The sequence below is a fragment of the Dermochelys coriacea genome, chromosome 6 (genome assembly GCF_009764565.3).
Source record: "Dermochelys coriacea isolate rDerCor1 chromosome 6, rDerCor1.pri.v4, whole genome shotgun sequence".
NCBI classification, from domain to species: Eukaryota; Metazoa; Chordata; order Testudines; family Dermochelyidae; genus Dermochelys; species Dermochelys coriacea.
The window spans coordinates 42,253,159-42,277,564 of record NC_050073.1 but is presented as its reverse complement, the minus strand read 5'-3'; the positions used below and the strand labels follow the sequence as shown (position 1 = coordinate 42,277,564).

At 38.1% G+C, this 24,406-nt stretch overlaps 1 protein-coding gene across 11 annotated transcripts in view; it reads left to right on the top strand.

Annotated features, from left to right (window-relative positions):
- Positions 1-24,406, top strand: part of NELL1 (neural EGFL like 1) — a 411,949-nt gene that overhangs the window by 182,188 nt on the left and 205,355 nt on the right. For 9 of the 11 annotated variants that reach the window (XM_038406763.2, XM_038406768.2, XM_038406766.2 and 6 more), the window contains one exon: positions 12,982-13,107. The exons of the other annotated variants lie outside the window; for them this stretch is intronic. In XM_038406763.2, coding sequence (XP_038262691.1) covers positions 12,982-13,107 — 126 coding nt within the window. The remainder of the gene's footprint in view (positions 1-12,981; positions 13,108-24,406) is intronic. 11 annotated transcript variants of the gene reach the window in all.

Here is a 24,406-nt window from a genome sequence, read left to right as displayed (position 1 = left end):
ATTCAAACTCTTAGTGCTATTAGAAAAAGTAGCAGCAAAGAGTTGAGAGTATCCCAATTGAATGCTTTTTAACTACAGCAAAACTTTGTGTTATCAAAGAGAGAAGAATTAAATTGCTAGTTCAGTTTCATAGACAAAAGCAAAGCAGTTAAAATAAAATTTCTTACTAAGCATTGAGGCAAGAATGAAGGTGGGGGAAAAAGTTTTATATGATCATCTGTTAGATAGGAATTTTTTTCTTTGTGTTTTACAGCTCCTCTAGTTCAACTCACCTGAGGTTATGCCTAAGGTTAGTGCTGATGAGATCTGCAAAACTAAAATGCCTATTCTAGTAACCGGTGTTGTAAATGATACTCAATTACCAAATTTACTAGGCTGAGAAATCTATCTTCCATTTTTCAGTTATGCTGATTAAGGTTATAGTTATAAGAGAAAAATTATTTTTAAAATGTGAGGACTTTTTTGCTGACACTAATATTATTTTTGTTCATGAGAGACTGAATAAGCTGTGTACCTGGATTTAAAAAATTATAAACAATAAAGACTAGATTTTGTCACAGGAACACAACATAGAAAAAAGGGTACAGCGTGTTGCCATGTGCCGTTCCACAAATGCTCCAAAGAAGGAATTGTGGCTTTAGCACCTAAAATTCTATCTGTGTTCGCTCCATCCCTTCTCTGGGGGGTAACCATTTGCTGTTGGCTAGCAAGTTGGTGGAGAGAGGCAAAAGCTCCATCCATTTCCCACTTCCTCCTCACTCAATCTCCGTCCACCTGCTCCAGATTCTTATTCCTGGGGCAGACATGCACGTTGAGGGATAGTTCTTGCCCCCTGGAGCTAATGGTAGTTCCCTTTGCATGTGGGAAAGAGACTAGATCTCCAAACCTTAACTATCTGAAGGCTTATAATGTACATTTTATTCTGATTCAGATCAGTAGTAGCTCAACTTAGTTGCTTTCTTCAGGCGGTAAAATGGCCTGTGTGAAACAAGGTGAGAATCTCAGTACCAGCTACAGAGGAGGACTAAGAGGGAATGAATACTGCTTCAGTCAGGATTGACTCTCATGTGACTATCTGCTGGATTATTGGGAAATGGTGCCAGAACAAGTGCTCTGCCCCCTAGCTCCTTGGGAATCTGAATAATTTGGAGCCACAAGGTATGGGCGAGCACATGAGATTAAAATCAAGGAGTCAACTGGCATTTTAAGTAAACTGATATTCTTGCAACTTACTTTAGGAAGGTGTTGTTGCCTTTAGCTATGTTAGCAGTTATGTTTCTGTCAATTAATTAATAAACTTTGCTGTTTCATTTTGGGTTTTGCTGCAGAGCTCTACTGTTGATAGATGACCTAACGGATAGATGTGAGTGATGATGGTTCTTAATGAGCGCTTGAAAAGACACAGAAAGACAGTTTAGGAAATGTAAATAGTCCTGTGGAAGCCAAAAATAGGAAAGATAGGATTCAACAAATGTATTGCAACATGAGACAATATTTTTCCATAAACTGCATGCTGTTTTACACTGTATGGATTGGTCATCAGGTGAATGAATTATTTCAGCAGCAAATTGGTGAAGTATTAATTTTGTATGATGGGTTGCTATTAATGATCACATTTCTCATTTGTTATAAAGGTATACATTAGAAATGGCAATGAGATGTAATATCAATGATTCTTCAGGGACTGCGGATATTCCTAAGTAGGGCAAAGACAAAAAATATCATAGTTTTCATCACTATTTAATATTTCAGGGAGATAGAGTCCTTCAAAATGCCACAATAAAAGGTTACCAGGGGCACAGGGATTCTAGATCAATTATATGGGTAGTCTGCAACAATTTATCATTTGAAGATAGCATCTATGTGGATTTGAAAGAGTAAGCTAGTCAATATCACAGGACATAGATAGAAGGACACAGGGTAAGAGTATTAGAGATAAAAATAGAGCAGCAAAGCAAAAATTGTGGGGGATGGTATAAGAGAAATGCTGATGGAGCCAGGTATTTTAATTTAATTGCTTTGGGTATAGCAGTGTTAGGAAAGAAGTATTCATTTGGAATACAGTAAGCCATTGTTCATCTGGAGCCATTAGTAAAATCAGATAGACTGGAAAAGGTAAAGTATGTTTTAGCTAAATGAAAATGGGTATAATTATTTTAATACAGTATATCTTACTTGCTTAACTAATGTAGGTGAATGAAAGAGCTTAAAAAAATCTGAATAGGAATCCCCTAAAATCTAATAGAAATCTTTGAGAGGATTAACAGAAAATGACAAATTAGGTTGTAAAACTATTAGAGAAGTCCTTCACAGCCCTTGTGAAATAAGAATCCTTATTCCATCACTGCTTCTTGAGACCCAAAAAAGAGTTTCAAAAGCAACATAAAAAAAATGAAGCAAACAACGTGGTAGAATTCATGTATATAATCAGTAAACCAGAGGCAATCTTTCTAGAGAATACGATTTGGTTTGTAAGAGTGAGGTGATTATTATACAGGTTTGTTTTCTAATGGGTTACAATATATTTGGGAGCAGTAGTACTGTACTTTTATCTCTATAGCTAAGCGTGAAGTAGCTAGTTTTAGAATGATATCTGAAACATAAAGAGCCCCTGAAGAAGAGAGATGGCAAGAAATGGTATTAAAATGCTAAGGGGGCATAGTCTAGTTAGATTTATTAGATATAACTCTGCCTCCTTCTATTCCTGTGGTAATTTGTTGTCATGGGTGTTAGCAGGGAAAGGCAGTTAACTCCGTCTGTTTTCCAGACAGGCAAATTATGTTGTCCTGATGAGCACCATTTAGATAATTGAAAAAGTCTTTATAGACTGTTCACCTGTTTGTTGATTTTAATATATTAATTCATTGTAGGATCATGGGGTAGATCAGACACTTCATCAAATTCAAGACTTCAGTCAAGAAATAGTGTTGAATAGCTTCAAAGTATTGATCTCAATCTTTAGAGCTCTCAGTTGGCCAGATTCATCCTTTCTCACAGAGCTCATCTCCCTACAAATCCCACTGCAGCACCTATGAACAGTTGGGACAACACAGCCTACAAGATTAAATTTATCAAATAATAATCAAAATGAGCCCATGTCTTGTCATGTTTAGGGATCATGATGGGTGGATGACCAGGACTGTGAGCTGGTTAGACCTCACTTGTCCACAGTCTGGAAATTCCCAAACCTCTTTCACCTGAGGGGAGAATATGAAGGAAACTCTGTGAGAAGAGCCTCACAGAGATGTCCTGCTTCTGTAGCCCTCTTCTGCAGGACGGAAAGATCCAGCAGCTGTCCTATTATGGGGTATCATTCCATATCTGATGAACTGTCAAGAGTTCTCTGCTGTTGAACTTCAGCAACTTTTCTTTTCTCCTCTCCACCAGGAAATATGTCATAGGCTTTCGTCTCATGGCCTTTCCCCAAACCAACATATCCACTGGGATTTTTATTTATTTAAGAATTAGCTTTCAGATGGCAAAAATTTAAATAACCCTGGTCTGTTTAAAAGGAACTGACATGTACAAATGTGTGTAGCCTAATCTTAGAACAAATATATAAGTGGAATGACAGGGAATGTAACATGCACTATAGAAACATTTGTCCACCTATGGAATGCAAATATTTTGGGTCATCTGCTAGTCAGACAAACTCTGAATGGATTGTGTAATAGGGAGGCTAATAGCATTTGGGACCAGCTGTCTCACTGACATATTTCTAATTATATTTTTATTTTAAATGATTTTTAAAAAAATGCATCCTATACTTTGTGCTGTTAATCTTTACTCTTCCTCTGAATCCAGCCCTTTTTCCATTACCCTGTCCTTGGCAATGATATCAAATGTGTTACTTTGCTTACAGATGGAGACAGGTGCAGATAGATGGCTTCCCACTGGTTCATTATAATGCTCCCTTCTGGCCTTGGAATCTATGCATTAAACAGCCTTGCTATTAAGTGCCTGGGTGAAACAGTGACAGCTTTGCATCCCACCAAGCTTCTTCTGTAAAGTTTTATCCAAAGAGACAGCTCCTTTGCCAAGAATGGACTTGGTCTGCAAGGTGCCGAGAGCCCACAACAATTATTGAGCCTGATTTGAGAATAACTCATTTTTTTTAGTTAATGGAATTACACTGGTGTAAGTGGGTCTGATGCAGATTCCAGTAGTTCAGCTGTGCCTCAGGAATGCTTGACACAGCTGAAGATGACGCACCAAGTGCCCTTTGTACTTCTCTGATATTGGGGCTAATGTGTGCTGGGCCAATCCCTTGGTGTAAATGAGAGTTCTAAACTGTGACAGCTGCCAACAGTCTGTTAAGGATTTGTTATAGCAGCTGATTATCAGAAAGGAGCCTTAGCTACTTCCCCAACCCTCGGTCATGTCCTCTATAATAGTAGCTTTGAACATGATGGTACAAGGAAGCACTATAGCAATCTTACGCATCCAATAATTCCACATTGCAAGGGTGATTCTCTGGGTTTAAGGCTGAGTTGCTCTGGTAGAGCAGTGCATAGCAGCCAAAGCTGGCTCAGGATGGGGAACAATTTATGGAGCAGGAGTTTAGGTTACTCACTACCTTACCAGCTCACACTCCATCATTTGAGAAAATACTTGTCTCATTACCATGGCCTTTTGCAATGCAACTTGCGGAGGAGGCAGTTAAACAGAGGCTTTGAAGAGAAGTCTTTACCCCCACTCAGATCCACCACTTCACAACCTTTTGTGTTGTTCTATCTTCTAAACACATACTCATGGCACGCTTTAAAAGAGTAAATGGCTGAATAATACTGGATAAAAGCAATTGGGATTTCAGTTTGGCTCTAAACACCGGTGACTTTTCTATTATTTTCTATTTAAAAAATGATAGTCTTAATTTCTTTTAGTTATTGCTATGATATATTTAAGCAAATGACTGAGTGTGTCCTGTTAACCAAAACCTGTTCCCCCAATATTTCCATTCTGTTTTTTATTATTTTTAATCTGCTTTCTCTAAGCTGCATTATCATATGTGAATTCCAGCTGCATATTTTTAAAAATAATTTATGTATAACTGTCATAGCTACCTTATGAATAAGTTATCAACCAACCCTGAGAGCTATACTGGCAAATATTTTTTAAATAATATTTATAAGACTATGAATATTTTCCATTAATGCATTTATCAAACAGTTGCAGCCATTCAGTTGGTTTAAGAAAAGATCTCCTTTCTATTAATGCCTCTTCCCCTGCAAAAACCCAACATTACTTGATTTTTTTTAATACTAATACAGCAGCATTCCAACTAATTTTAATTATCTTTTATGACAGCAAGTTCAACTTGTATAACCCCTTCTGCTAAGAAAGGCACTTAAAAATACAGACCCTTAATAATATACCCAACTGTACCAAGCTAATGATGAGAAGTGAAGGGAAAAATGAGGGAGTCTTCAAGCATCATTTAAAAAGTGGCACTGTTCCTGATATCCTCGGGCAGGGAATTCTAAAAAGGATTATGCTAAATTTAGGTACCAGGGTGATGGGATTTTGGGGGAATGGTGAGACAAGTGACCTCGGCTGACACATGCTGGGTGCAGGGGTGTGACCAGATTAATTGAGGCTCAGGTTGTGAAGAGCTTTACAGGTTTAAAAAAAAATCACAGTGTAGCATAACTAGTTTGATAATTGGTGCATCTGAGCTTGAACTGAAGTTGTGAGAACATTAACAAGAAAGAGGGGATGGGAAGAAGTGAGCTTGTGCTGTACCCTGGTAATATTCCGAAGGTGATAGAAGGCCAAATTCACCATGTCAGAGCACATCTTAGCAAGCAGATGCCCTGTAAGAATGGCTGCTTGCTGGACTGTTTCCAAATGTAATAGAGAAAATAAGCACTTTAGAAATATCAGAAGTCTAAGCTCTGACTGAAGACAGCTGATCATCTGCAAAAGCATGCCAGTGAGTACCTGGGCTTAATGTAGCCAACGGGTAAGAAAAAAAAAATTCAACCCCGACAACATTAAAATGATCATTTACACTTTCAAAACAGCTGTAACAAAACACCCTTTTCTCCAGTAGAGAGAAGCTGTTTATATTTACATGGCTGGAAAGGGGAGAGATCAGTTTAAAAAAAAAAGGAACATGCAGGTCTGGTGAATCAAACCTCTAATTAATATCAGTTATTCAGTCTAAGCTATTTTTGATTTTGCTTTCTCAATGGGTGTAAAAAGGGACGATCTGTCCTGTACTATAGAGAATATTGAGCCTACCTGAGGCACCATGGCCTCTAGAAACTCCCATGTCTATGGAATGCTTCTGCACAGCTCATGCCGCATGGCTTACCAGCCTCACTTTACTCCTAACAGGAGTTGGAAATGGAAAGATTAAAAGGTCCATATGATCAAGTGCAGCTAAAATGCAAGGAGTTTTTGGAGTTTCCAAAGGAACAAACCCTGGGAGAACTTAGGTTAAATCATTCATTTATCTTATTCAGGGCCAAATCCAGAGGTGAGTCTAAGGAGGTGTAATTTATACATAAGTATTATAATTTATTATTTATGTTACAGTGGCTTTTAGGAACCTCAATCACTGTGCTAGTACCTGCTCACCAGGGAGTGTATATGTCAGACGAGCTACATCTAAGAGGGAGAGGGAGGATAATTTAATTCACACTTTATTTCATCCTTCTCAAGAAGTATGTTATTCTAGCTAAGGCCTAGCCTACACATGAAACTTTTACCAGTATAACAAGTTCAGGTAGGGGTGTGATTTTTTTTTTAAATCAGTATAATTATACTGGAAAAAATCCTAGTGGATTTATGGATGTAGTTCTACTGCTGTATGGATAAATGGCTGTACTTATACTGCTGTAAAGGTGACTTATTCCTTTGCCTGTACAGAAATAGCTAAATAGGTATTAAAGCACTTTTGTATAGCTATAGCTGCATCCATCTGAAGGGATTATGCTGTTTTGATTATGCTGGTATTGTTCAAGCAGGACAACTTTCTAGTGTAGGCAAGGATCTAGACTTCTGTTCGATTCGTTTAAGGCTTGTCTCCTATAAGAAAATTTTCACTGGTGCAACTACATCAGTTTTAATGTAACAAGCTTTTTATCATTCATTTATTTATTATGTTTTATTTTTGTCATAGTCAGTGGTGAGTAGCCATCTGGAGCATCCAAATAGAGACTGACAAAATGCTAGTCGAAATAAGTAGGTTTTGAGGCAGAATTTGAAGATGAAAGGCTGTGGAGAAATGAGTCTCTCTCTCAGGCATGGGGTGCAGTAGATCTGTGTGAAAAGAACGCACAGTTGTGAGTGGGAGAAGGAGAATAAAGGAGCTGAAATCAAGTGAAACTGGCAGAGGATGGAGTGACAAAGAACAGTTAGAAATGAGGGGCAAGATCTAGGAAGAGAAGAGTGATTGAGAACATTGAAGATGAGGAGTGAATATGATAGGAAGCCAGTGGAGCAAGAGTACTCTGATATCTGGGGGTGGGGGTGGGGGGGAAGGATTAGGTTGTTTGGAACTCCAGGATACCTTTTTATGTTCCATTATTTAGAATATTTTATTTTTGTGGTATCACCAAGTTTTCAACACACATTAAGATCTGCTGTGGGCCTTTCAGGAGTGAGGCTGTTGGCAGAAAAAAGTTTCAGGTCATTTAGACCGGAGGCTAACATGACTGTGGACAAGGGCAAGGCACAACATATGTCTTAAAAACAACCCATACCACTTTTTCATATTCCACATAACCGGCAGCATCAATTTCTGGTGGCAGGGTCGGAGAAGAGAAATTTTGGAGTTGGGAAGGGAAAGAGGAGTTGTGGGATGTGCTCCCCTTCAAAGTGTTCACAGTTTTAAGATGAAATTTGGCATAATATGATCCCAAATAAGAAAGCAAATAGGTTTTGAAAGGATTTTTTTTTAATGGCAGCATTTAATTCTGAAATTAAGTCCAGCAGGTAGAAAGATCCTGCATGAATTTCCAAAGATATTGCCTATTGTTGTGCTGGAACACTTTTTTTATTTATTTAGATAAGCACTGGAATGTCAAAGAACTAGTGATGACATTAACCCTGTCTAAGAAGGTTATTTTAAAATGCATGAAATAACTAGTGGGTCCTTTGAATTGTTTTGCCTGCAAGGTTATTTTGACAGGCTGCATATTTGTATTACACCTAGCAGCCTCAAAGACAGGGGTAAAAAACTCACATCATTTCATTACGGAATTAGGCATCGAAAAAGGAAGATCTGGAGAGGGTTTTTTTTTTGGAAATTGCTAATGTTTTTACAATACGATGGGGCATCTGAGCAATCAGGTGGAAGACTAACCTCAGTGATTAGAATGTTGAAGGGAGTTGGTCTGCATATCAATATATATAGAGGGTCATATTCTGTGTCTGCTTATTTAGGTACTTATGGGGTTAACAGTGAAAATAATTAGTCAAATTCATCCTTAGGGAAAATAGACAGAACTCCCTTTGCAGTAACAGAAGTTGCACCCACTTTACCTTAAAGATGAAGTTGGCTTGATATGACTCAAAACAGCAGAGAAACTGAACAGAGAACGTCACTGTAAGCTGTGTATAATATATATTTGTGGCAATATGTCTCCACAGTGGAACTTTGAGAGCAGAAGTGGGTCCATTCACTGTAAAGATCCGTATAGCCAAACCACATGTGGGAGAGGAGCAGCTGGCTACGTGTGCTAATTTGCTCCCAAACCCAGCATTAGGCACTACCATGTCTATATGGGTTCCTTAGCTCCACAACACATTGGGGCTGAGGATTCATTCCTAGAGTCCCACTATGTGTTTCAGCACATTTGCAGGTGAGGAGTGAGTATAGTTGCTTTTTTCAGCATACAGCTAATAATGTTTTAGAGACAGAAATGTACCAGCAGTACATACTCAATATGTTAATTTATCTTGCTTGCTTTCCTCTTGGAGCAGGCTTGGTTTTTCAGGGCTTACTTCTGAATTCATTTGCCTTCCTTATTATATGGCATACTTACCTAAAATGGCTTTCCCCCAAACTTTTAACTGAATTGAATTTGTTTACCTGATGTACATTTAATAACTCAATAGTACTAAAAGTTATATATATTTAATTAATTATTTTTATAGTAATAAAATTTCTTTTGCCTTGACACTCTAATTTTCTCCTGACCTCCTTCCCCCCCCCCCACTCTTCAACATCGAGGCTGATGGGGACTGTCCTATGCTGACCACCTGGAAAATTCATGGCCAGATCCTCTGCTGGTATAAATTAAGACAGTTCCGTAGAGGTCAATGGATCTATGCTGATTTGCACCAGCCAGGGATCTGCCCCAAAGTAGTATTTCTGTTTCCATTTTTATTACTAACATCAACTTTGAGTACACGAATCCTATTTTAGGAACAGAGGAACTATAAACCCTGTGTGGGCTGCTATATTGTAGTGAGCATTGTATTAAGGAGCATTTGGTACAGGCAATAAAACTACCTAAATATCTATTAAGAAAATACTTTGAACCTAGTAAAAGAATACCCTCACTCCAAAACCAAATTATACCCCATAATTCAGTGATCCTCAAGCTTTAGCTCAAATATGTCTTTGTTATTGTAGAGAACTAGTTTATGCAGATAGAAGTTGGTGATATGTGAAGGATCATTAGGCTGTGTCAAGTTTCATTTTAAAGACCATATGTAGACCTTTTTAAAAGAAAAACAAACTATTTCACCAGCCTAGAGAGAAACATAAATCATGTATTTTTTTATCATTTCAAAAGACCACCCGAAGATGAGCTCTGATAGTTCGAATACGACAAGCAATCTGTACGCATGAATCACAATTTGATTTCTATTACACTCATGCTGATGCATACCACTGTGTGGTTTATGGATGCTACTCTAACAGTGTAATGTAAAAAAACCAAAGCTTTTTGTCGTGGATATTTAGTCCTATACAAGACTTTGCCAAAAATTGTGGGCTAAGTAAATGGCCCAAGCACTACTCCGTAGACTCTGTCCCAGTAAAATACTGTTGCCAACTTGTGACTTCTGATCACTACCCCCTGAAAAAGCAACACATTGATTAGGCTTAAAAGTACTTAAAAGTACTACCAGGACAGTGGAGAATGTAAAGAACTGAAAGTTGTAGCTCAGTTTTTTGTTAATGGTTATTAATTTTTGATTTCCAATTAATTGTCATTTAAAGATTTGGGGGATTGTGGGGTTCTAGTCTCTGAATCAGACACAACAGAACCAAGGATATTAAGTTCAGTATCTGGTTGGGAACCCTGGTGTGCACAATGAAGGCACTCTTACTGAGAGCAAAGCAAAGTTTTAACTTTTATTAACACAATTAGTAAAGACACAAAGGCACCAAACCTCATAAAAAGATAGCAAAAATGCAGCATTAAGGTGATGTCTTGTACCATTCCTCATGTATGTACTTGTTTACTTACATACTCTCACCCTTCTTTGGGGATCTGGTGCCAAGAAACAAAGAAACTGCTCTGTCCTTGGCACGCCAAATGATGGTCCAGGTCCAGATCAATTGATGACAACCATCCCATGCCCCACTCCTACATCTTAGATGGTGGTCTGGTCTATTATAGGGCCTAGAGTCTATCATGAATATTAATTCAACATGTCTATGCTCCCTTGTCCATATCTAACTTCCTCACCCTAATAACGTTGGAGTGTCTCTATCCTATAGATTAGTATATTAATAATGTTAACTAATTATCATATACATCAGTTTGTTGCCAAGGCAAGTTAACAGTTAAGCATTTTGCCAACATTTTATCCTAAAATATCCAAGGTTGGCATCAGTTCAGTGTTCTTGTGATTACTTGGTATCATTATACACAAACTCCCCACTTAAGCTATTCCCTGTTCCCCAAGACTCAGGGTAACTGTTGGACCATTTACCTGTGCAGAAGTTCAATAGCCTCAAAATTTTATGTTAACTGCTTATTTAGTGTCTTATGAGATACAGGCCTGTTGGTTCTTTTGTTTTACTACTGACTAAAATAAAATCCTAAAGCTAGCTTTATGGGCTACAAGGGACAATGTGGAATATAAGAGGAAAAGGCACGAGATGAGATTGAGGATGGGCCTATGTGAGTGGCAAAAGAGGGGAGAGGGCTTTGTCTCACTCCTTATACCTCTTTTGCCAGGTTCAGACTCAGACATAGTCTTTGTACTACCTGAACATAAGGACTGCTGCTGCAAACTAGTAATCAAATCAACTTTTGAAGTTCTTAGTTTCCTTTATGGGTTTTAATAGGATCAATGTGCCACATAGATATTTTCCTCAGGGTTGTAAATTTCCTTTTAACCACTGGTAACTTGGAAGTACCCTTATTTATTTATTTGGATATAAATACATTTTAACAAGAGGCTCAGCATCAGAAACATCAAGAATGAGGACAGTGGGATAGCTCAAGGTGTTTGTAATGGGATGTGGAGTCCTTTGCTTCCAGGCCATCATTTCAAATTCAGCCCTGGTTGGTAGTGATCAAAAGTCAATACCAACTAACAACTGTTTAGTAGCCAGTATGAAATGATTTAGTTAGTGGTCCCAGTCTAGTTCCTCATGGACAGCTGTCCAATAGCATAGAAACCAACAGCACAACTGGCATGTTTGTTGCAACTCTCAGCACAAAGCCTAGAGACTGTATCAGCATGGAAACAGAGCTGCTTTCTCACCCTTAGAGGTTCCTTCCGACCACAGTTGTGGCATGTAGTAGGAGGGTTCTGGGGAAATATGCAGTGTTGCTGTCTGAGCTGTACCTATACAGTGGAGATAAAGAGAGACTTCAGTCTCCAGTGCTGCTGTCAATTCAGTTTCTTGAGCATGGACATTCAATAAAATAACTTGTAATAAGAAAAAAAAATGGGTCTGAGTCTCCTTTTGCTGATCTAGACATGCATAAATCAAGAATACATCATAGAAAACTGGTGTTTGGTAAGAGGAAAATCAGTCCCAATCAGAAAAAAGTCACTGTTCAGTCCTAATGTAGAAGTACCTTATATTTTGGGGAAAAGATTGCCTCTAAGTGAGCTTTACAATATATAGTTCATGGCAGTTTGTCCCCCTTCTCTGGTAACAAACATGGTTTTGAGTTGAGGCCTTGCAATAGATACTGTGATCTACTAATTACAAATAGAGTTGCAAGTCCAGGTCCTTGGCCCTGCTAAATCTGCTTTGTCCCACTGGGATGATGCAAAGCAGATAAGAAGCTGGGTTAAGTGGCCATTTGAGATTTCTAGTTGTGTATGAGGATTCTTCAGTGGCACAGAGCTGAAGTAACTGGCCCAGTTCTACCTACCTTCTTGTAGTCCACAGCGTAGGGCTGTGTCAGGGGAATGGAGACATGACCTGAAGCACTGTTGTGCTACAGGGATCCTAGGCTCCTAGAAGGGCCCCTGGGTAGCTGTTACAGCTTGTGCAAATTAGGAACTTGGAAAATCAGAGCACCTTTTTTGCTGTATAACAAACACAGCTATTTAATATCTGTCCAGCACTATTCCTGACTGATACATTGTGACACTCAGTGTATCTGGGAGCTACTGCGTCTTCATATTCTAGCTTCTTTATGGGGGCAGAATTAAAGTTGTCCGGGTGTGTTGTTTGGGAAGCAGTACCTGAACTATTCATCTCCAGGTTCTTTTTAGTTTGTGATTATTTTTGTTGTAATCTAACATTGTCTCAGAAAATACAGGAGAAGACCGTAATTCAGTATTTCCTGTTTTTTCAGCATTTAACTTTAGGGTTTGGAAGTGTACAGAAGAGAGACATTCTGTTGCAGCAGCCTTAACTCCACTTTAAGAAATATTTTGCTAGTAAATTTATGCTAGTAGATTAATATTAGAGTTTAAGATGTGTTGCTTTTTTGAGGTTCTTCTGGGGCTTGTAATTGGAATTTCTCTTCTCTTATTTCAATATTGAGTCACAATGGGCATTTAACTGTGCAATTGATTGTGTTTGTGCTGGTTCTTTTTCCCCCTCAGATATTGATGAGTGCGCTGCTAAGATGCATTATTGTCATGCCAATACAGTGTGTGTTAACCTGCCTGGATCATATCGTTGTGACTGTGTCCCAGGATACATCCGTGTGGATGATTTTTCATGTACAGGTGAGCTTTTGAAGTCTTTGTAATAGCACCATGGTACTCTGTTTCTTGTGTACTGACCAATTCACTAACAAATCTCCCTTCTGGAATGCAAATTATAGTTGGCCCTGTGCAGAGGTGTAAGTGGGTGAGAATGTACAAGGAGTCTTCCTTCCTTTGCACATCTTTTAGGGGACAGATACAGAATGACCCAAAGAGCTCAGGCACTGTTCATGGTTAACACCATCAGTTTAGGTGGTGTTCCTGGGAGGAATGAAAGTAGCAGTATGGCATCTGTCCATCTTATGTCTGCATTGCATGTCCAATGGAATTGACTGAGTGTAGGGGAAGGTCATACTCCATCCAGTTTCTAGCCTTGAAGAGTGCCATGATCTTACTCCACATACCCATCGCTTCACTAAGGCTGAGAATTATCCATCCCATGCTTCGGACCAATGCAATGTTTTTTTGGGGTGGGGTGGGGAGGGGAGAGGGGATTCCACATGTTTTTGAGGGGAAGAATGAAACGTTTCTCTAGCAGTTCTTTGGAGTTGCTCAATGGTTTGAAACACCAGAAATAGTCATGGAAGAGATGAATTAATCAACAGAATCAAGGAGAGGTGGTTCAAAGATGTGAAGCTGTAGGTGAATTGTATAGGTCATACCATATGAATGCTGATTAAACCTTTATTTCACACCATACCATCCTGTATTCTGTAGGGGCTATGTTTGCTGCAGATAAACTAATACAAAAGGTTAGAGAGTTTGACAGTTTTACTGAGATTAAATTTTGTATCCTTCTACCTGTAAAGCCAGTGGCCTTAGTTGTCATGAGTCCAACACTACAGGGCTCAAAGGAAGAGGAAAATTATAACCACTATAACAAATAAAATGACCTAAAATAGTTTTACTATACATAAAATATCATGATTTTACAATCTGATATCTCAGATATTCTAGGACAGAAAGATATGATTATATCAGTTTACCACATAGATACCACCATAGATGTAGTGATATGTGTCCATATCTCTATAATGCCCTTAAGCATTTGTTTGTTTGACAGTCTGGAATATGTTAGTGTTAATGCTTGGAGTTCATATTTCTACTGTTTGTAGGTCTATGATGGAGATTACTCAAGGGTAGAGAACAAATACAATAATTTTATACATGAAGTAGATAAATTTTTAATAACTGTCAGTAAAAATCAGTCCTTAAAAGTCTTGGGTGATCTTGGATGACCCTTATTTCCATGTACACATCTGAAGGAGGCTTCACTGACTATCAGAAAAACTATTTCTTCAGAATGTGAGAAAATCTCTTGAAGTGCTCTATCCCATCCATACCTGAAATAACCTCTTTCAATGGGAGCCCTCAATTAAGGCTGTGTTCAGAACTATTTTTCTGTGCCACAGCCTCATACAGCAGGGGCAGCATCAAACACCTTTACTGAACTAGAAATAAGAAAACTTGACATGACCCCAGGTTTTGATATTATCTTGGGCAGTCTGTTCTCTCAAGTAGAAAGATGGCCAAGTAATGTTCAATATGAGAGTGGTTATTCCAGACTAGAAATCTTGCTATAATGTACACATTATCCTTAGGGAAAGTCATAGAGATTATCTACTTCATGATGACTGCACATCTTATCATAATGTCTAGCATCATATAGCTTATAAAAGCTTTGGAAAAGTCCTCCTCACTTCTTGAGAGAGGATGATACTAAACAATTTTCCTTCAACAGACAGTTTTTTGCCGTTGTGTGTCTCTAAATCCCTTTCTCTGCCTTGTAAGTAAGCCCTGAGTTCTCAATGATCTTTTACAAACTATCCTGCAGGAAAAATGTCAGCCATTGAATTTTGTAGGGTGCTTTCGTCTGACCTTGTACACCAAATATGGTAATCATTTTTGTAATGATGGTTAACCTTTTTGATAGTCTGACACTAGCTTTCTAATTCCTTAATAATCCTTTCATTCCAGCAAGACGGTGTCATTAGACATGAAAATGATTTTAAACACAGAGTATTTGTGATTTAAAACAAGTGTGGAGTAATAAAACAAGTGCTTGACAGTAATGGATGAACAATCATTTACTGCGTAGACACACAAATCTCTGTAAAAGTAAGAAATAATGGAATGAGTGAGATAACAAATATTACATGCCGTTTTCATTATCTTGCTAAAACCATTTATTTTTTGGCAACACGAGTAGGAGTACTGAAAGGGAGCATGCATTCCACATAGTTCAGGAGAAGCTTGGTTGAATTGATAGTTCATAATTAGAAATAATAGCGAGTTAAATTTTATAAATGTATTTAAATTAAGTAATTGCGCAATGGAAGAAATATTCCTTTCTTAGTATTTGCCTTATATGTATGTAGCTTAGAAAATAAATGTAGCAAATACTTTGCTTATGCCTCTACGTGCTGCTACTGATGTCTTTACAAGCAACATTGAATGCAGCAATTACTCAGCTATCTAATGTATTCCTGGTTACTGAGTCAAAGCAAATGGGAAGCTCTGGTTTTGGTGAATTATGTATGGGACCAATTCTGAGAGCCTTACTTATGTGAGTATTCAGATTACTTCAATGGTACCACTTATGTGTAAAGCAAGCAAGCAAGCATGGTCTCTTTAGACCCAGAGACTTATCAATTTAAACCCTCCTCAGTTTCATATTTTATTTTCCAAGTTCTGAGTTTATTTTATATAATATCGAGCTAAAAGCAGAAGTTCTTGTGCATAGAGTAAGTAGCATCCTTCTTCTGGAATAAGTGGTGAAGGACCCAATTGTGCAAGGTACCGAGAGCTTTCAGCTGCTACTGAAGTTATTGGGCCAGATTCGGTGAAGTCCAGAGGACCATCAATTCCCATTGACATCCATGAGAGTTGAAGGCATTGACTACCTCAGAGGAAGTGCTCAGAACATCACAAGATGTACATTAATGATTAAGGCATGAAGCTGTATATATAAAATGATAAATGGAATGCAAGTGATGATTATCTCAAACTCTACATTCAGTTTTAAAATGATGTAATGTAGATTGGAGTCACTAAACAGTCTCATATAAGCACATATAAACTCATATAAGTCTCATATAAAGACTAAACAATCTCATATAAGCACAAGAGCTGGTGCGATAGGGTTCAACTCATGGTATTTTCTACTCAGTCCTGTGATGCTCTTGACTTACATTCATCAGCAAAGGTATGTTAATATTTTGTAGTCTCCTATTTCCGGAGCTGAGAGTTGTGTATATTAATTAAGCCTTTCAATGAAAGACAAATGTATTAACAAAAGTTATTTATAGATACTAAGGTCAGAAGGGACCATTCTGATCATCTAGTCTGACCTCCTGCACAGCGCAGGCCACAGAATCTCACCCACCCACTCCTATGAAAAACTTCACCCATGTCTGAGCTATTGAAGTCCTTAAATCATAGTTTAAAGACTTCAAGGAGCCGAGAAGCCTCCCTCAAGTCAACCATGCCCCATGCTACAGAGGAAGGCGAAAAACCTCCAGGGCCTCTCCAATCTGCCCTGGAGGAAAATTCCTTCCCGACCCCAAATATGGCGATCAGCTAAACCCTGAGCATATGGGCAAGATTCACCAGCCAGATACTACAGAAAATTCTTTCCTGGATAACTCAGATCCCATCCATCTAATATCCCATCTCAGGGGATTTGGCCTATTTACCCTGAATATTTAAAGATCAATTAATTACCAAAATCCCTTTATCCCATCCTCAATAAGAAGCTTCTTGCAACCTTACTTCATTATATTCACATGTTGGTTAACTACTGTAAGTTAAATCGTGTCCCAGCCCATTGAGTAAGTGGGAGAAAAGATACTTCTTTGTGTCTGCAGTTATTGGAATCTACTGACTAGAGAAATCTACTTCCAACAGTGGCACCATAGTGTGAGATTTATAGTCCATCTGTACCATTTGCCAATTAGTGTTTGCTGTTGACCACAGCATACTAACCTGCTGGCTGATAGAGCTAGCCATGCCATCTAATAGATAAGTCAGGCCACCTTGAGAAAACAGGTGGATGCAATAGTTGTCCTCTTTTCCTAGCCATATATTTAATGTTGTGAAAAGATTCTGCCCTGTTGCTTATATTGGAAAAGTCCCCTCTGATCTTTCTTGCTCGAATACACTGGCACAGGAGTTATTCTCAAATATATACTACTCTTTTCTTTCCTAAAGTGTTATGAGTCTTGTATTTTCATTTTTGAAGGGCTGCATCTATCCTCTGAGATTTTAGATCTTATCATATAAGCGTCTTTCTCTGTATCATTCTGTGCCACAATATATTGCTTCTAATATACTGCATTCTCCCATTGCATCAGCTGAATGAATCAACTGTTTTGTCTTAGGCAGGGCCATAAAGAAGTCATCAAATTCCAATATCTAAACATACAATATTTATATGCAGAGCAGGCAGGGTGAAGTCTGGCTTAACACCTTTTAACACAATACTGGCCTCTGTTATGCAAGAGATAAAACTTATTATCATAATAGTCCCTTTTGGCCATAAAAATCTATGACTATCCGAGAAAAGGTAACCTAGATTTGAAAAAGGATTCATCAGGGCTGGAGGAAAATCTGAAAGCTTCATAAAGTCATGGTTTATGGCTTGTTGAAATGTAATCTAATGTGGGGACTTTACAAACCTGATCCAGGCAAAACTCCCACTGCAGCTAGTGTAGTTGCACCTAAATAAAAGCTGTACAAAGGCCTCAAGATTTAGCCCTGTGAATATAGCAAACATCTAAACCATTGCAAAATTGGCAGTTTTAAGTTTGCAAAGTGAATTTTGTATTTGTACCTGGGCCGACTTAGCACCTAGATACTGTGGTGATGGGTGCTATAGACTTGCTGATAATTTAGCTACAGAAAATCTTTCACATTTCATTCCTGCTTAGTGAATGTTGTATAATTGTAGTGTTTGACTGAGATCATCACAGCTTATACTGTTACCATATCACTTAGTCCAGAATTGCCTGTCAGTCTTCTTTTTGGGTTGTATTGTTTGTATTATTTCTTTTTTTCTTTAGCTTTGCAGAAGCGATGAATCACAAAACAAATTACATATTTCCAAGAAGCAAACTCTTGTGTACTGTAACTCGACTGTTATTTTCCAAATATATCATTTACCCTAGTGTTTTTTCCTCTTGTGAAAAAATTGACTTTTGATAGAAACGCATTGTTTAAAAAAGAAAAGGAGTACTTGTGGCACCTTAGAGACTAACAAATTTATTAGAGCATAAGCTTTCGTGAGCTACAGCTCACTTCATCGGATGCATCCGTGTAGCTCACGAAAGACAGCTCACTTCATCGGATGCATCCTGTAGCTCACGAAAGCTTATGCTCTAATAAATTTGTTAGTCTCTAAGGTGCCACAAGTACTCCTTTTCTTTTTGCGAATACAGACTAACACGGCTGCTACTCTGAAACCATTGTTTAAAAAGTAGCCTTACTATTTAAATGTTACTTAAGATGCAATTGGAGTTATAGTGTGGTGAGACAATAGCAGATGACAGAACCTAATGATGTTTGTGGGTTATCCCTTAAGCCCTTTCCCATTTGTTCTATGCAGTATTTGGAGTAATATGTAATTCTGAATCTAATGCTTTATCCAAAGTGATCACAATGCCTCCTGTATTACTTGATGTTGACAATAAGCAGAATGGGAGTAAAGCACAGAAGTAGCTGGAATTCTGAAAAAGCTGGGCTTTGAGGGAACAAAAACTCCAGAACAGTATCTCAAAATTACAGGAATTTGATCCTATAATTTGAGAAAAAGTTGGAGAAATTGTCTGTGCTTACAATAATCAGTGTCTTTACAACATGGTTGTCATACTTTGCCTGTCAGAACCGTGAAGTGATGTATTTGACCCAGTAATAATAATACAACAGCTTTCACAAAGGTCAGACAACCAGTGGGTTAACCAGAATCAGAGTGTGGTTGAATAGGTCTCGAATGGACATTTTCAAATCTAGGCAGCAAATAGATACTACTGTCATTCTTGCAAGGAAAACACCATCACTGAAATCTATTCCACTAAACTCTTTACCTCCCCAGCTTGTTGGTGAATGAAATAACCATTCAAAGAGGAAGCATGAACATTTTAGGTCCAAAGGCACAGCTTTGCAAATGTCTGCACAGTATGTGGTGCATTTGCACAAGTTTAAACCAACACATATCATAACTAAAAATGTGGTTGTTTAGAATGAAAGAATTGAGAGAAATGAAATGACATGTACTGAATTAAGACCTAAAATTTGGGCAAGTGAGCAAACAAAAATGTTCACTGGTTGAAAAGCTTCCAAAAATATAAAGAGGGGAAGTTTAAAACATTCACCCTTGGTGATATATTGAAAGTTATGTTCCTTGTGGATAAAAATATTATTTGGCACTTATCTAGTACATTATAATTTCCAAAGAGTATCCAGTTATTAACTAAGTAATCCTGACCACAGCCCAGAAAGACTATTACAGAACTATTTTTCCCATTTATAGACTGGGAAATAGATCCTCCAGTTTATTTATTATAAATGTGTATTGTGTTAGTGACTAGAGGCCTTGAACAAATCAGGGTCCCACTGTGCTTGTGGGAATGACTCTCCCTGCCTCAAAGATTTTACAATCATTCTCCCATCTGAAAAAACCCATATAATATGTTTAGTATGGAGGCAATATTGTAAAGGATATACAAAACTGTATAGTACCCCAGTGTATTAGGACCCCGAGGACAGAGTTTGCCCTCTTGTCATATCTCCCCAAACTATCTTTAGGTTTGTATAGCTATGCACCTTCCCTTTCTCAGGGTTGTCTCTTAAGTCCTATTTAGCCTTAAATGCTTTTGGAAGGTGATGAGACCAGGTGAGTGAGATATCTTTTACTAGACCAACTTCTGTTGGTGAGAGAGACAAGCTTTTGAGCTATATAGACTCTTCCTCAGGTCACTGGTCTCAGGCCACCCTTCCTTCCTTAACCAGAATTGGAGCCTAAGAAGTTTCAGTGTAAATTTATGTGAGAGTTATTGTTAGCACAGAATATGTGAAATTTAATGTCTAACATACAGCATGAGATTAAACCTCTAATCCCACATGCTGAATTTTCATCTTTGAAAACTAGTCCCTGAGTATCCTGAATTGAAATACCCCGTTTACTGTTTTTAAATAATTACACAAACAACTCTGCGACTGTGACTTTATTGCCTTCCTAATACCAAGAAGAAATGCATTAGTTTCCTGGTCTCTTTTCTTCTGGAGATCCCTGTATCAGGTGTTGGAGTGAAACTTTGTTTCTGGTGCTAAATGGTACAATTTTTTGGTTTACAGTCATGTTGGTACTTTTTCTTACAACTGTGAAGAAAAATGTGAATTCATTCTTGGAACCTTTAAAATGCAGATACATTTGTTTGAATCCCTAAATTGGCTGTTGGTTAAATTTAGGAGCATTTAATCAGTATGCTGATTAACACTTCCATCACGAGAACATTCATCTGCTTGGCAGGGCAAGTCAACATAAGAGAGAGACAATTTAGAGTAAATCTGGCCAAATGAAAAAGGAGGCATCACTTCAAATGGCTTGATCCAAAGCCCATTAGCTCAATGGAAGTCTTTCCATTGCTTCATTTGGCTTTTTATCAGGCCTTAGTAGTAAACACTTGTCCAAACTCTATTTATGACTATACTGAGAAGAAGAATTTGTTTGTATTTCCAGAGCACTTTTTTTCTAAGGCCTGGAAAGTGTTGGACTAACATTCATTAATTATGCTTGTCAACACTCCTCTGAGGCCAATACATATTTTAATCTCCAATTTACACAGGGGAAGTTAAAGGACAGAAAAACTGAGTAACTTGCCCAAAGTCATACTGAGACAGGGATGGCACTGGGGACTCTATTTAATCAAACCATAAAAATTAGAGGTGGAAACGACCTAGAAGTATGTTTACAAGATTGAATCAACAATGAGATGTATTTTATATGAATTTACATTCTGTACAAAATCAACGCAAATACATTTAAACACACTGTGCATGATCTATTGTTGTAACCCTTGTCCTTCCCTTCTCATGCTCTCTCCACAATTTTGTAAGTTCTTTTTGCATCATCTGAATTTATGCCCCAATCCTCCAAGCTTTAAATGACTCTCTCTATTCCTTAATTTCTAACCTACCCCTCATTCACTAAGTTTGATCACCAGGCACATTGCCTTCCTCCCTTTAAAAATTATCAGGTCAGATTGGCTTGTTGTTTGTGCTCAAAGCCTTTCACTATTGTGGGAAATATATGCCAAATAAACCGAATCTATGGTTGCAGTGACATCTGCCTCACTGGTAAATTTCTGACCTCAAACTTGAGACACAATGGAAATTAGATGTGAAGGCAGTGCTAGGTTATCCAGAATATTTGGTTACTCTTTCAAGTCATCTTGTCTGATTCATTTACTATAACTAATACTACTAAAAAACTTAATTATAGAACAGCCTGATTGAAATAATGTAAATATTTAAATTGAAACTATGTTGCCCTCTAATTATTAAGACAAGAAATTTAGATAAATATGTATGATACAGTCTAGGATAATTATTATTTGTTAGGTTTTCGTAGCTGCCAAATTTTGTGCAGCTCCATTTGTGACATAATTATTTAGTGAAGTCGTTTGCATATTTAAAAGAAATTTGCTTATGTATGACAATGCCAGGTGAAAAAATTGTACAGTCTTATTGCTCCTTTAGCTCCAGTGAGTGAAGCTCTATGTTTATCTACAGGGAAGCAGGAGGGCATGCTTCTCACATAAACTGCCATGCCAGAATGCCTCAATTTTACCTGGGAGGATTTCCCTTTGGAGATACAGGGGTAGTTCTGTCTTCATGGCCCATTAAGTTCTTGGCTTGTTTCTTGAGTCTGTCAATTAGTGCACAGTGTGGGAGTGAATTTGTGACATGGGAGCTGGATCTGAGAGCCAAAAAACTCATTTCCTGTAGGGCAACCAATAACCATTAGATGGGAAAAATTTGTAATCCCTGGTAAAATAGACTGGAGTCAGACTGGTGACCTACAGGCAAATGGTGCTGAAGCATCTTAGCAATATCTTGAGGCAGCCAGTTTCCTTTCTGAAAGATAAGACTTAAACCTTTTGGGGGAAAAAAATCCATATTCCCTTTTAATGTGGAAGGGCTTTGGCTAACAGGCAGATTTACTTGGGGCATAAAACAGACAGCCTTTGGGCAGAAAAAGAGAGAGGCTTTGTTCTGCCATGTGGGTAGTTTGTAACATGAGATTTTTTCATCCTAGCAGTGCTTCTATACAGAAAACCAACCACTAACTGCTTATAATTAGGATGAAACTTTCTTCATAGGAGTATTATTACTTATTATATAAAAATCTGTAGCTAGGGTTTTACACCTTTCTACAAAGTGTCTGTTGCTAACTATTGTCAGAGAAAGGGGACTAGATGGTGGACAACAACGGCCTGATCCTGTCTTGCAAATCCTTCTTGTATTCAATTGGATTAATCTCTTTCCATGTATTTATTTATTTATATTTTTCTTTTTGTGTCTGTAATTTTCTAATAAAGTTCAGTTTTATGAACAACAGCTCAATTTGGAGTTAAGATCCAGTTAGTGACTGGGATACTGACTAGCTTCAGCCAGTAGCTGAACTTTGTTCTCCTGGAAGGAAGTATCAGAGATGGATAATGGCTGGAAAACAGGGTCACAGGTAAAGGAAAAGAATGGGCACAGGGAGAGTTGACTGACATAGATTCATAGATACTAAGGTCAGAAGGGACCATTCTGATCATCTAGTCCGACCTCCTGCACAGCGCAGGCCACAGAATCTCACCCACCCACACCTATGAAAAACCTCACCCATGTCTGAGCTATTGAAGTCCTTAAATCATGGTTTAAAGACTTCAAGGAGCCGAGAAGCCTCCCTCAAATCAGCCATGCCCCATGCTACAGAGGAAGGCAAAAAACCTCCAGGGCCTCTCCAATCTGCCCTGGAGGAAAATTCCTTCCCGACCCCAAATATGGCGATCAGCTAAACCCTGAGCATATGGGCAAGATTCACCAGCCAGAAAATTCTACAGAAAATTCTTTCCTGGGCAACTCAGATCCCATCCATCTAATATCTCATCTCAGGGGATTTGGCCTATTTACCCTGAATATTTCAAGATCAATTACTTACCAAAATCCCATTATCCCCATCATACCATCTCCTCCATAAATTTATTGAGTTTAATTTTAAAGCCAGATAGATCTTTTGCCCCCACTGCTTCCCTTGGAAGGCTATTCCAAAACTTCACTCCTCTGATGGTTAAAAACCTTCGTCTGATTTCAAGTCTAAACTTCCTGGTGGCCAGTTTATACCCATTTGTTCTTGTGTCCACATTGGTGCTGAGCTGAAATAATTCCTCTCCCTCTCCTGTATTTATCCCTCTGATATATTTATAGAGAGCAATCATATCTCCCCTCAACCTTATTTTAGTTAGGCTAAACAAGCCAAGCTCCTTGAGTCTCCTTTCATAAGACAAGTTTTCCATTCCTCGGATCATCCTAGTAGCCCTTGACAATATGAAAGCTCTTATGACAAACAGAAATCATGGGTCTTAAAACTGAATTATTTGATCTCTACAGAACAATGTGGTGTAGTTTACATTTTTTCCTTTGGTTATTGGCATTTCAAGAAAATACATGAAATACTGTGTTTTATGATGACCGTAACAGAGTGGGTTGCTTCTGTCCTGGGAGACCACAAAGCATCACTGTTTTTTGAGGATTAAGTTTCCATAGCTGAAACATGGTTGATGATGGTGGTTAGAAATTAGCAACTCAGATTCCTTATACCAAAGGGGCTGAAGTAGCTGGGTAGAACAGCATGGTTAAACAAAGTTATCTGAAAAGACTATAATCCAAGATTTTAATGAAATTTGAGAAAATCAGAAAAGGAGAAAAATTGCCTCCTGTGATGTTACCATGAATAAAAGTTCTAACCTTTAAAAATATACAGTGGCCAAGGTTGTTTTTTTTTTTTAAAAAAAATTTTGCATCCACGCAAAAAAATGCATACATGCAAGTTTTTGCCTCTGAAGTGAATTATTAGTGAAAATATATGGCAGGTAGACTTATTTTTGCCTGCATGTGGCTTCAGATGAGGAAGTTTGATGTGTAAGTACTAATTTAGGTAATAACTGCAGATGCAGCTAAAAATATGGTCAAGTTGCATGTGCAAAAACACAGGCTGGGTAGATGATGGAAACCAAGCTGCAGCTGCTTATTTAGCTTCTCTTTTAGATCAGAT